Source organism: Capra hircus, chromosome 8 (assembly GCF_001704415.2).
Source record: "Capra hircus breed San Clemente chromosome 8, ASM170441v1, whole genome shotgun sequence".
NCBI classification, from domain to species: Eukaryota; Metazoa; Chordata; class Mammalia; order Artiodactyla; family Bovidae; genus Capra; species Capra hircus.
The window spans coordinates 26952378-26967147 of NC_030815.1; the positions used below are offsets into that span (position 1 = coordinate 26952378).

Here is a 14770-nt window from a genome sequence, read left to right on the forward strand (position 1 = left end):
CTTAAGGAACTTATGAGACACCACTAAGTGAAACAATACTCACTATAGGAATCCCAGAAAGAGAAAAGAGGGAGAAAAGGGAAGAAAGATTATTTTAAGACATAATGACTGAAAACTTCCCTAACCTGGGGAAGGAAACAGACATCCAAATTCACTTCAGATTTAAAGATACACGTGGACTGAATGTGAAGGGGTGGAAAAAGATAATTCCATGCAAATGGAAACAAAAATGTATAGGAGGAGCTACACTTTATATTAGACAAAATAGACTTGAAGCCAAAGCCTGGAAAAAGAAAAAAGGAAGGTCATCATAAAATAATAAAGGGGAGAATGGCACTGAAACATGTCTACTATCATGTAAGAAACGAATCGCCAGTCTAGGTTCGATACAGGATATAGGATGCTTGGGGCTGGTGCACGGGGATGATCCAGAGAGATGATATGGGGTGGGAGGTGGGAGGGGGTTTCAGGATTGGGAACTCATGTACACCCATGGCGGATTCATGTCAACGTACGGCAAAACCAAAACAGTATTGTAAAGTAAAATAAAGTAAAAATAAAAATTAAAAAAAATAAAAATAATAAAGGGGTAAATCCAACACAAAGATATAACACTGATTAGTATTTATACAGCCAACATAGGAGGACCTAAATATGGAAGGGAAATAATGATAGATTTGAAGGGAGAAATAGACACCAACAGAACAATAGTATGAGACTCAATATCCTACTTTCAACAATGAATACATCATCCAGACAAAAAGTCAAAGGGAAACACTGAATTTAAATGATACATTAGACCCGAGGAACCTTACACATATGTACAGAAGGTTCCAGCCAAAAGCATAAGAATACATATTCTTCTTAAGGGCATGTGTAATATTCTCCAGGATAGATCCTATGCTAGGCCGTAAAACAAGTCTTAATGAATTTTATAAGACTGAAGTCATATCAAGCATCCGTTTCAACTGTAACAGTATAAAACAAAAAATTATAAACAAAAAACTGGAAAATTCAAAAATATGTGGAGATTAAACAACATGATACTGAGCAGCCAATGATTAAAAAATAAATCAAAATAAAAATTTTAAATATCTTGAGACAAACACAAAAGGAAATACAGTATACAGAAATGTGTGGGATGCAGCAAAAGCAATCTTAAGGATGTTCGTAATGATAAACACCTATATTAAGAAAAAGAAAACAGCTCTGAAGAACATTCTAACTTTATATCTCAAAGAACAGAAAAAAAGAACAACCTAAGCCCAAAGTTAGTAGAATGAAGAAAGAAAGATCAAAACAGAAACAAATGAAATAGAGATTAAAAGGACAACTAAGAAGATCAATGAAACAAAGAGCCGTTTCCTAAAAAGCATAAACCAATTCATAAAGCTTGGCTAGACTTAACAAGAAAAAAGAGAACTCAAATAAGAAAATTAGAAGTGAAAGACAAGATGTTACAACTGATACCACAGAAATACAAGGGATCATGAGAGACTACTCTGAACAATTTATACACCAAAGAAAAAAGGATAACTCAGAAGGAACAGATAAATTCCCAGAAATATACAACTCTCCCTGACTGAATTATGAAGAAATGGAACCTAGGAAAAACTTACAGAAATACAGAACTGATAGGCACTTGCCAGAGACTGGTGGCAGGGGCTGGGGATAAAGTGTGAGGTGACTAAAAAGTACAAACTTCCAATTCCAAGATAAATATGTAATAAGGATACAACATAGAGCATGGTGACTATAGTTAACAACATCCTGTTTCTGTAACTTGCTTAAGAGAGACTTTTTTTTAACACCGAAAACATTTTGTATTGGGGTACAGCCAGTTAACAACGCTGTTATAGTATCAGGTGAACTGTTTTCATCAAAAGAAATAAACTGTAACTGAGTGAAGTCACAGACGTTAACTAAACTTATTGTGGCTAACATTTTGACATGAAATCAGTATGTTGTACACTTTGAACGAATACAGTGTTCTATGTTATTTACATCACAACGTGGAGAGGAAATTAAAATAAATTATATCAGACAAAATAGACTTTAGACAAAAATTGTCACTATAGATAAAGACATTTAAAAATGATAAATATAAGAAGATATTCTAATATAAGAAGGTATAAAATATTCCAGTATATTCTAAATGTAAGATATTCCAGTTATAAATATATACGTACTTAAAAGCAGAGCCCCAAAATGTGTCAAGCAAAAATGAACAGAACTGAAGAAAGAAATAGACAAATAATAAAGGGCAGAACAACTAGACAGAAGATAAGCAAGAAAATGCAAGACTTGAAAAACACTGCAAGTCAAATAGATCTCACAGACAATTAGGACACTTCATCCAACAAAAATAGAATATACATTCTATTCAAGAATTTAATAGATGGATACAACATCAGACTACCCATAACAGAGGAGAGAATGAATGAACTGAAGAAAGTTAAAGGTCGACGTAAAGAGGGAAAAAAAAAAAAAACCTTTGAAGATACTAAAGAGTCATCAAAGATACAGAGCACATGGTGGAATAGTCTAAGAGACACAGATGTATAGAACAGTCTTTTGGACTCTGTGGGAGAGGGTGAGGGTGGGATGATTTGGGAGAATGGCATTGAAACCTGTATAATATCATATATGAAACGAATCGCCAGTCCAGGCTCGATGCATCATACTGGATGCTTGGGGCTGGTGCATTGAGACGACCCAGAGGTATGGTACAGGGAGGGAGGTGGGAGGGGGGTTCAGGATGGGGAACACATGTATACCTGTGGCGGACTCATGTTGATGTATGGCAAAACCAATACAATAGTGTAAAGTAATTAACCTCCAATTAAAATAAATAAACATATTTTACAAAAACAACAACAACAAAAAAAAGAAACTGAAATCTCACAAGAACTGGAAAGAAAGAATATGTAGAAGTCATATTTGAAGAGATATTTAGCAAGAATTTTCCAAGAATTCAAAAAACCCTATACAGGAAGAAAAAACTTTAAATAAACTTGAAAGCACAAAAAAATCAGAAACACCAGCACACATATTAAAACCACTGAAAACCAAAAATAGAGAAAACATGAAAAGTTAATCAGAGAATTGGAATAGGAAATGGCAACCCACTCCAGCATTCTTGCCTGGGAAATCCCATGGACAGAGGAGTCTGGTGGACTACTGTCCATGGGGTAACAAAAGAGTCAAACACAACTTAGCAACTAAACAACAACAGCATTGGGAGAATGGATCCATTACTTTCAAAGGAGAGAGAGCTGCCTTTTCAACTCAAAATATGGAAGCCAGAAGACAAGGAGTATCAACTTTAAAACAAAGAAAAAAAATTCTACAAGTCCATTCTAAAGGAGATAGCCCTGGGTGTTCTTTGGAAGGAATGATGCTAAAGCTGAAACTCCAGTACTTTGGCCACCTCATGAGAAGAGTTGACTCATTGGAAAAGACTCTGATGCTGGGAGGGATTGGGGGCAGGAGGAGAAGGGGACGACAGAGGATGAGATGGCTGGATGGCATCACCGACTCGATGGATGTGAGTTTGAGTGAACTCTGGGAGTTGGTGATGGACAGGGAGGCCTGGCGTGCTGCAATTCATGGGGTCGCAAAGAGTTGGACACGACTGAGTGACTGAACTGAACTGAACTGAACTGACCCACCTGAAAATAGTACTCAGAAATGAAGACAAAAGGAATTCTCTAATAAATATAAAATGAGGGAATTCACTGTCAGCAGATCGTCACTTAAAAAAACAAAAAGTAACTTTAAAAAAATGCTTAAGGCAAAAGATCCTAGGGGGAAACACAGAATTGCAGAAAAGAATGAAGAGCTTCCAAAGGGATAAAAATTCTCAATGAATACTGATTGTTTTTAATAATAACGTCTTACAGAATAAGAATATATGTAGGATTAAAATGTAAGATAACAGCAAAATAGGTGAGACAAAGGAGTCAGAATGTATTAAGTTCCTTGCATTGTGTGAAAAATTAAATACACCCTGAAGTAAGTTAAGTAAGTTAGTTAAAATACACTCTAAAAAGTGAATGACTGGGAAGTTCCATTTATAGTAGCTGAGTAGATTTCTATCAGGTTAAATCTCCTGCATAAAAGTATTTCAACTCTGAGCAAAATATAAAAACAACTACCTGAAGGTACAGAGAATGATCAAATACAGGAAGAATCTGAATAAGAACTGATACTGGAAAAATAGAATATTCTGAGTAAGTTTCCCATTTTTGTGAATTTTTATCCAAGACAGGCTCATACCAGACATGATGTGGGGAGGCTAAAATTCCAATAGTAATTTTCAGTTTTACTGCCTTGAAGAAGTTCAGGACAAAGTTGAGCCCACCACTGTAGCTATAAAGAAGAAAAATTCTAGAAGGGTGACAGTCAAAACTATGACTGATACCTGAAGTATCATGGCAAAGACTCTAAGCAATCCAGATAAAAGAACTTAAAAGCAATTTAACTGTTTTCTTTTTTTTTTTTTTTAACTGTTTTCATCTGAAGGAAATCAGGGCTTGGTGGTTAACTTATTTAAATTCTGAGAGAAAGAGAGGAAGGGAGGCAGCTGGAGGAAGAACTTCAGAACTTATGAGTACTGTAACATGTCAGAAAGCAGAATTTCTATAACATATCTGTTACTATATACATTAAATAATCCAAAATTGTTAGACACAGACAAAACATTAATATATGACCTGTATTTAAAGCAAAGGAAAATCACTAAGTAATTAAATCCAAGAAGACCCAAAAGATATAATCAAAAATATAATGATTTTAAAGAATCTACTTTAACTATTATAATAGGGACCAAAAGAAAAAAAATGTGCTTGTAAGATTAAATAGGAAAACTTCACAGATACATATATAATACAGTAATGAATCAAATGAAAATTCTAGAACTGAAATGTAAAATATTTATAGAATAATTCACAGAAAAGACCTATAGAAAAATTGGAGATAACAGAAATGTCAGTTAACTTGAATAAAAATTAATATAAATTAACTAAAGAACACAGATTGGAAGATTTTAAAAAATGAAGAGAGACTCATCAGTCTTCGGGGTAATGTTGAAAAGTCTTACATAAGTAAAACAGGAATCTTCGAAAGGAAAAGAGAGAGGTCAGAAAAATGTTTGACAAAATAATGTCAGAAATTTCCCCAATTCAGTAAAAAATACAAAAAAAGTATTATTTACAGAAATCAAGAAGTCATCAAACTGCAAGAAGGATGACCACAATGAAAATCATACTTGGGAACATCAGAGTTAAAATGCTTAATATCAAAGGTTAAATATTGAGGGAAAAAAATCTAGACAACACTGACACATAACATTTAATTGTTGGTAACAAGGAAACAAATTCCCAGTTACATTGTCAGAAACACTGGAGTCCAGAATACAGAAAAGTGACATTTTAAAACTACTTTAAAATATATATATATATAAACAGTCAATTAACCCAGAAAAATAGGAAGGAACTAGGAACAGAGGAACCAACAAACAGGACAAATGGAATACAAATGGTAAGATGGTACACCTAAACACAACCATATAAATAATCATATTAAATCTAAATGCATTACCATTGCGATGAGAAGGAAATTGCTAGAATGAATAGAAACAGGATCCAACTATGTACACTTTAAATATTAAGACACCCATGGATGGAAATTTATAGAATGGGAAAAGGTATAAAATGTAAGTGAAGTGGCTTAGTCATGTCTGACTCTTTGCAACCCCATGGACTGCAGCCCACCAACCTCCTCTGTCAATGGGAAATGGTATACTACCATGGAAAAGGTAACCATTAAAGAGATTGATTGATTAAATTAACATCATAAAATTTGATTTCAAGTCAACAGAGTATTATTATAGTTAAAAGTAACATTTTACAATAGCAAAGGGCTTGATTAATTAGAAAGACATGACAATTATAAATACATATGCCCCTAGTAAAACAGCTTCAAAATACATGAAGCAAATGTTGACAAAATTAAAGAGAAAAACAATCATACTGTAAGATTTTCTCTTAGCAACTGACAGAAAAGCTGATTAAAACCTAAGGATAAAAATCACTAAATACATAAGATCTGAACACTACCAACCACAATGACATAATTAATACTGATATTTAAGGGAAACTCAAGCCAATATGGAAATCACATATTATTTTCAAGTATCAACCAACAGTAAGTTCACCAAAACTCTATGCTGGGACATACAACAAGTCTCAATAAATTTCCAAATACAATAATACTATAGAGTACTATCTCTGACCATAATAGAAGTATATTTGAAGTGAATAAAAATAAGATGTACAAGGAGAAAAACATTATTTCAAAATTAAAAAAACATATCTCCTAATAACTAAAGGGGCAAAAAGAAAATCACAAGGGAAACTAGAAACATTTCTAACTGAATATCTATTTGTAAAACTGACAAGCTAATACTAAGAGCAAGGATACACAGAGAATTCTTTAAAAAGAACTAAGTGACTTACACTACATTTCATGAGGTAAAGAGACACATACTAGTGGGTATTTTTCTGGACTCTATCCTGTTTTATCAATTATTTTGTCAGTCTTCATGTGAACACTACACCCACAATTTAGATTTTTTAGCTTGTTAAATATGTCTCAAAATTAGGTAGTATAAGTTCAACTTTATTTTTTATTATACTTGATTTTGTTCTTTTAGTTCCCTTGCATTTCCTTATAAATTCTAGTCTTGGCTGGTACTTATCTAGAAAATATAGCCTCCTGGAATTTTTATTGTGATTACATAATAGATCAATTGGGGCAGAACTGATAGCTGTCCACTTATATATGTCTTATAATTTCACTCTGGTATGTTTTGTACTTTTCACTGTACAAGTCTGGGGCACATTTTGTCAAATTCATCCTTAATTATTACACAGGCTTTGATGTTATTATAAACGGTCTTCTTAAATTTCAATTTCTAATTATTTGTCTCTAATATTTAGATATATAATTGAGTTTTGTAAACTGATGTCACATCTTGCAACACTGCTAAATTTACTTACTATTTCTAGGAGCTTCATCATAGACTCAGTAGGCTTTCTATACGGATGCTCAGGTTCTGTGAATAAAAAGAGTTTTACTTCCTTATTTCTAATTAGTATGATTTTATTTGTTTCTTGCCTTATTGTACTAGTTAGAATCTCCAGTGTAATGCTGAATATAATTGACTTGTTCCTTAAGTAAGAAGGAAAGCATTCAGTATTCAGTAAGAAAGAAAGAGTCTTATACAAACTCTTCTAGTAAAGTGAAAAAGAGAACACTTTTAATTCACATTAGGACACCAGCATCAACTTAATATCAAAATCTAACATGAAACATTCAAGAAAGGACAAGCCCAATATCCCTCATAAATACAGATGCAAGAATCCTAACAAAAATATTAGCAAATTGAATCCAGCAATATGAAAATTAAAAAAATTACAATGAAGTTTGGTTTATTTCATAAGTACAAAACTGAATTAATAATTGAAAAACAATAAATGTAATAAACCACCTAACAGATTACACAAGAAAAGCCTTAGCATCACTGTAAAAGATGCACTGTAACACATGTATCCCATTGTTCACTGCAGCACTACTTATAATAGCTAGTACATGGAAGCAACCTAGATGTCCATCGACAGATGAATGGATAAAGAAGTTGTGGTATATATACACAATGTAATATTACTCAGCCATAAAAAGGAACGCATTTCAGTCAGTTCTAATGAGGTGGATGAACCTAGAACCTATTACACAGAGTAAAGTGAGTCAGAAAGAGAAAGATAAATACTGTATTCTAACACATATATATGGAATCTAGAAAAATGGCACTGATGAATTTATTTATAGGGCAACAATGGAGACACAGACATACAGAATAGACTTATGGACACAGAGAGAGGGGAAGGGAGGGTGAGATGTACGGAAAGTGTAACATGGAAACTTACATTACCATATGTAAAATATATAGCCAATGGGAATTTGCTGTATGGCTCAGGAAACTCAAAAAGGGGCTCTGTATCAACCTAGAGGGGTGGGATGGAAGGGAACATGGGAGGGAGTTTCAAAAGGGAGGGGTATATGTATACCTATGGCTGATTCATGTTGAGGTTTGACAGAAAACAGCAAAATTCTGTAAAGCAATTATCCTTCAATAAAAAATGATTTTAAAAAAAGATGCACTCTATACAATCAATACCTGTTCATGAAAAGCTTCCATCAAACTATGAAAGACAGGAACTTCCTAATGTGACAAAGGATATTTACAAAATACCCACAGCATATAGTGTTTAAGGGTGAAATACTATTAAGTTTCAAAAATAAGCAAAATTAATCAATGATGATAGCAGTAAAAACAGTGGTTATGTTGTAGGGGTTGCTACCTATTATGAACATTATGGAGGTTTACTGAATATTAATAATATTCTATTTCTTGATCTGAATAGTATTATATGGATGTGTTCAGTTTGTGAAATGTCATTGAGTTACACACTTAAGGTTTGTACTTTACTGTTTGTATGTTACCCTTCAGTAAAACTGTTTACAAAAACTCTCAACAGTGTTTTCATGAAACTATAAATTATCCTTAAAGATATATTTAAGTGCTAAGTGCCAACATGGCCAAGACACTTTGAAGAATAGTAAGAAAGTAGATCTATCAAATATAAAAATTTACTATGAAGCTATGCTAATTAAGATGATGTAGCATTGTCTAAGAATACAGAGAAAATAGTTTAGAAAGAATAAGTAGACATTTCTCCAAAGAAGACATACGGATGGCTAACAAACACATGAAAAGATGTTCAACATCACTCATTATTAGAGAAATGCAAATCAAAACCACAATGAGGTACCACTTCACACCAGTCAGAATGGCTGCGATCCAAAAATCTGCAAGCAATAAATGCTGGAGAGGGTGTGGAGAAAAGGGAACCCTCCTACACTGTTGGTGGGAATGCAAACTAGTACAGCCACTATGGAGAACAGTGTGGAGATTCCTTAAAAAATTGCAAATAGAACTACCTTATGACCCAGCAATCCCACTTCTGGGCATACACACCGAGGAAACCAGAATTGAAAGAGTCACATGTACCCCAATGTTCATCGCAGCACTGTTTACAATAGCCAGGACATGGAAACAACCTAGATGTCCATCAGCAGATGAATGGATAAGAAAGCTGTGGTACATATACACAATGGAGTATTACTCAGCCGTTAAAAAGAATTCATTTGAATCAGTTCTGATGAGATGGGTGAAACTGGAGCCAATTATACAGAGTGAAGTAAGCCAGAAAGAAAAACACCAATACAGTATACTAACACATATATATGGAATTTAGGAAGATGGCAATGACGACCCTGTATGCAAGACAGGAAAAAAGACACAGATGTGTATACCAGACTTTTGGACTCAGAGGGAGAGGGAGAGGGTGGGATGATTTGGGAGAATGGGAATTATAACATGTATACTGTCATGTAAGAATTGAATCGCCAGTCCATGTCTGACATAGGGTGCAGCTTGCTTGGGGCTGGTGCATGGGGATGACCCAGAGAGATGTTGTGGGGAGGGAGGTGGGAGGGGGGTTCATGTTTGGGAACGCATGTAAGAATTAAAGATTTTAAAATTTAAAAAAAAATAAAAAATTAAAATAAAAAATAAATAAATAAATAAAAAATATGAGAAAAAAATAAAAATAAAAAAATAAATAAAATAAAATATTCAATGAAATTAAATAAAATATAGGATATATGATAGAGGTAGCCCAACACTAAACAGGAAAAAAGGGGATCATCCAGTGGGTTGATTCACTGACTATTACTTGGGGAAAAAATAAATAAATAAAATGCATCCTTACCTTAAACAATATATGAAACACAATTCCAAATGATTTATAAATATAAATGACATAAGCAAAGCTTTAAAACTTTTTGAAGAAAACAGAGATATAAATATTTCCATATTTGGAGTAGGAAAGGATTTCTTAAATGAGCACTAATGATAAAATAATACTTTTTCTAAATTAAAATTAGGAAGTTCTGTTCACGTATGACATGTTAAAGAAAATCAAAAGACAAGGTACATACTAAGAGAAGATAGTTGCCACATATTTAACCTACTAGAGATTAATATCAAAAACATTTAAAGAATATTTAAAAATCAGTAAGAAAAAAGCCAATAGAAGAATGGATAAAAGACAGAAATAGACACTTTGCAGAAGAGGGCACTCACTTGGCTAGTAATCACAAAAATATGCTTTATCAGTGATAAATACATGATGATAAAAATATTATTATTTTATACTAATTCAGCAGCTGTCAACAAACTAAGTCTGATAATATCAAGTGGTGAGGATGAAAATCAACCAAATACATTATTGGTATAAGAAAAATGGATGAAAAACACTTTGAAAAGTAAGTGGCCAGCATTTTGCAAAAGTAACATTTTCATACCCTAAACCTAGAATTTCTATTCTGAGATATTTATTTCACAAAAATGCTGCATGTGTATGCTAAGAATCATGTACAAAAATGTCAACTGTAGCATTATTCATAATAGCAAAAAGATGGAAGTAACCCTAATACTCATCTACAAATGAATGGCTAAGTAGTTATGATATAATCACAGAGAGTATTTTATAGCAGTAAAAATAAATGAACAGTTATACTAAACATCATAGGTGAATCTTAATACAGTGATAAGAAAAACTGCGAAAACCCAGGAAACAGCACAATTTAATACATTTTTATAAATGGGAAAACAGCCATATTCTACTTCCTCATAAAATTTTATGGAATAAAACTTTATAAAAAACAATTAAAATGATAAATAGTTCAGTAGTTACCTCTGGTGAGAGAATCAGGGTAGCAGTAAAGGGTGAAGGATACAAGTAGATATAAGCTATCAGTAATTTTCTACCCTTGGATCAGTTGGTGGGACCAAGGGTAATTTAAAAAGTGACAATTAAAATAAATATACACATAATACAGTATTGTGTCATGATATAAATTTTATGACTAATCCAATTCTGTGCACTTGATGTCCAAAAAATACAATGTAATACAATACAAATTTTAAAACTGCTTGTTAGCAAGACAAAATATGCTGGGTTGAAAAACTACTATTAAAGGATCACTAATAAACTTTAAAGCTTCCAAGTATATAACTGTGTTAATTCATTTCTTTAAATTCTAAAATTAAAAGAAATGCTGAGTGTATTAAATAAACTAACAGGAGTACGATTTTTTAATAATATGTATTTACAGCTGAAAGTTACCTTGAAAATTATCTGAAAGAGGTACCTCTGGATATTTTCTATATGACAAGCTCTGTGTTTAACATGCATTATCTCATTAATCCTCACAAACTATGACAAAGCATTAATATCATATTTTATCTGCAAAGAAACTTTGGCTAAAAGGGTTAAGAAATGAGTTCAAGTTCACAAAGCTCACAGGTAGAGCTACAATTTGATCCCAGGTTTATTTGAATACTAAACCTGCTTATTTATCTGTACATTTGTACTACCTCACTTAGTTGGACAGGAAATAGGTAGAAAAGTCAACTGATCTGCCCAAAATCATATATCAAGGTACTGACAGAATTGAGACTAAATGGTATTAACTTGTTGGGAAGATCTTCTGGAGAAGGGAAAGGCTACCCACTACAGTATTCTGGCCTGGAGAATTCCGTGGACTGTATAGTCTAGGGGGTTGCAAAGAGCTGGACACTACTGAGTGACTTTCACAGTACTCACTCACTCACCACACACCAGGAATTTAGGCAAGTACTTTTATGAGACTTCCAGATTTTCATTCCATTATCTCATTCAATAAAAAGTCTCAAAATAGGCATGACCTATTAATTTCCTTTTCATTATCATATATCAGCCAATTGTTTCAACCTAATAACTCTACCAGATAACCCCTGTATTTCTACATGAATCCACACCATATAAAATATTCATTTCTAAAGAGTATGATAAAAGCACAACGCAAATCTGCCACATATATTCTAATATATGCAAATTTATTTAACTTTTGTGTTTCAGTCAATTGTAGTAAATACTTTAATATAATATTATACAGAGAAACATTTTTAGAAAATGTCTCACCTGTTCTGAGCGGTCTGAATCACATTCTCGAGGTAAAGGACAGAATGCTTCTTGTGATTGCTGAAGCTTTTCTTTTAATTTAGCATTTTCTTGCTCTTTTTGAAACAGCTGATCCTGAAGAGTAACAACACTTTGTCGGAGCATAGCTTCACTTGATTTTGTGGTTTCAAAACAAATATGTAATTCATTGTAAAGCTGTTTTAAAAAATATATCCAAATTTATAAATAATAAATACATCTATATATATAACAAACATATTCATACATATGTCTATATATGACATACTCCTTGCCCTCAAGTTATCTTAATAGTCTAAGAGGAAAAGCAATATATAAACAAATGGGAAACCAAATGATATAACCACATGCCAATATAAAACTTCAACTGATGTTAAAAAGACAGTATGTTTTACTAGCCAGTTGTAATATAGGCATATAAACATTTTAAGCTAGCTATATTAATTGTCATGACAAAGAACGGAATTGAACTGGGCCGTAATGATATTATAGAAACTGAATGAAAACAAAAAAGTCATTCTAAAGTTAGAATAAATGCAGAAAAAAAAATTATGTACAGTGGTAGGAAGAAACAGAAAGGGAACATAAGTTATATTAGCCTAACCGGACTCAAAATATACATTTGGAGAAAAAAAATAAACTTTTATTGAGAGTTCATGAAAGTTGACTGATATACTCCCATTTAGTAAAACTAGCATCTACTGCTAAAGTAGAGGAGGAGCAGCAGAAGGAATAGTAGGAGATAAAGCCAGCCAATGAGACTGTAGATGGAATGCAAAGGCTCTTGAATGCCAGATTAAGGAAGATGGATTTGTTCCTGTAGAAAACAGGTAATCACTGAAGACCTTGATCAGAGTGATAAAAATAGAATCAGTGTTCCAAAGTGATGATAGATAATTTTAAAATTTTTTAATTCAAGGCAACATGAATTAAATAAATTTATATTGAGGGTTTATTAAGACTGTGAGACAGTATAAGGTATATACCTGGTGGCATAGAGTCATACATGGTAAACAATGGTATTCCTCCAATACAAATGAACTTACTTGGTGATGAAAATCCTAACTTATGATTGTGATTTAATGATATATAATTCAATTTGTAGTAGCTGATCCTGATTTTTTCAAAATCTGTGTGTGTGTATATATATACATATTTGCTGATGACACTGGGAATGTGACCCAAGAATTATATCTGCTTTAAAATTTAAAAATAGGGCTAATAGTGAGTCAGTGAGGTTACAACAAAAGCAAAATCCCCAAAGACAGAATTTCAAAATTATGTTAAGACAACAGGTTTTTAGGTTTGCTTATCCAGTTGAAGACAGGGAGAATCAGACTAGTTGGTCTTCCTTGCTTCATGTGAAGAAATATAACTAGAGAAAAGTTGGCAGAATATTTTGTTTGTATGCAAGTTTACGTTTTTAAGTTTAAAAGAAAAGATTTGTGAAATCTTTTTAAAATGCTTTTCTTCAAATATATACTTTGTCATAAAAATAAGACCCTTCAAATCACTCCTCTGATATAGAATTAGTTCAATATAGTTTTTATTTTCTGTAAAGATTATATCTCTATATTAATAAAAATACTTTAACTAACCCATTTCACATTACAGTCAGTCTAAAATAATTTTTATAAAGAAAGGGTTGTCTTTATGATTTAAAAAGTATTGCATAATAAAAATTTGTGCTTTCCCTTCCAATTACCTTTATACCAGGGAATATGTCCAGTGTCCTTTCCACAGCTGATACCATCGGATATTCTACAAGGGAAGAAAGAGTAGGAACCTGACAGCTTTGTGGAATGATGGAAGGATCCGATTGGGCCTTACAGTGACCTACCTGTGCTCTGTTGCTGCTTCCATGATTGAGTTCAGGGTAGAAAAGAAAAGCTAAATCTAAAGACAAGAAGTAAGTTGACCAGAAAGAACTGAAGCTAGGATGAGTGCCCAATAGCACACAGAGTCACTTATTCAGTTAAAGATTATTTAACCCCTTTCCCTCTTATCTCTATGCTTTCTCAGTACTAACCAGTTTTTACCTAATCAGAACAATTTTTTGGAGGAAAATAACAGGACATAATATTACTTTAAAACATACAGTTTTCAAATTATACTTCAGTAAAATTCTAATAAGAATCTACAGATTTCAAATATTTAAGAATCTCAGGAACATCAGTTAGGATTGGCAACAGTTTCCATCCCATTGCCCAAGGTGCAGGCATAATGATGGTGTGTCATCAGGAAGGAGGACCAATTTACCTGCCATTTGTAAACGTGGCATACTCTTCTCCTGTGTGTTATGACTTAGGACCTTCCTACACAGATGTAAGGCTCCTAGGCCTATTCCTTCATGGAAAAAAGCTCTGTCTTCATGTCTCTTGTCTCTTCTCTCCTCTCTTGCTTCCACAAAATTGAAGACTAACAGCTCTCCTCCTGTTTGCTATTTGGCTCTCTCAGCCATTAAATTTACACAGTTGTACTTCCTATTCAGAAGCTGCCCTGGCTTGATCTCATATGACTGGGTGGGTTACTCTAGACACAAAGGCAAGCTCTACATTCTCTGAAAATATCCATCCTTCCAAGCAGCAGATAAAAAATTA

At 33.0% G+C, this 14770-nt stretch overlaps 1 protein-coding gene across 2 annotated transcripts in view; it reads right to left on the bottom strand.

The window, feature by feature from the left end:
- Window positions 1-14770, bottom strand: part of CNTLN (centlein) — a 355730-nt gene that overhangs the window by 181729 nt on the left and 159231 nt on the right. For both annotated transcript variants that reach the window (XM_018051925.1, XM_018051924.1), the window contains exon 8: window positions 12153-12347. In XM_018051925.1, the coding sequence (XP_017907414.1) occupies window positions 12153-12347 (195 nt within the window). The remainder of the gene's footprint in view (window positions 1-12152; window positions 12348-14770) is intronic.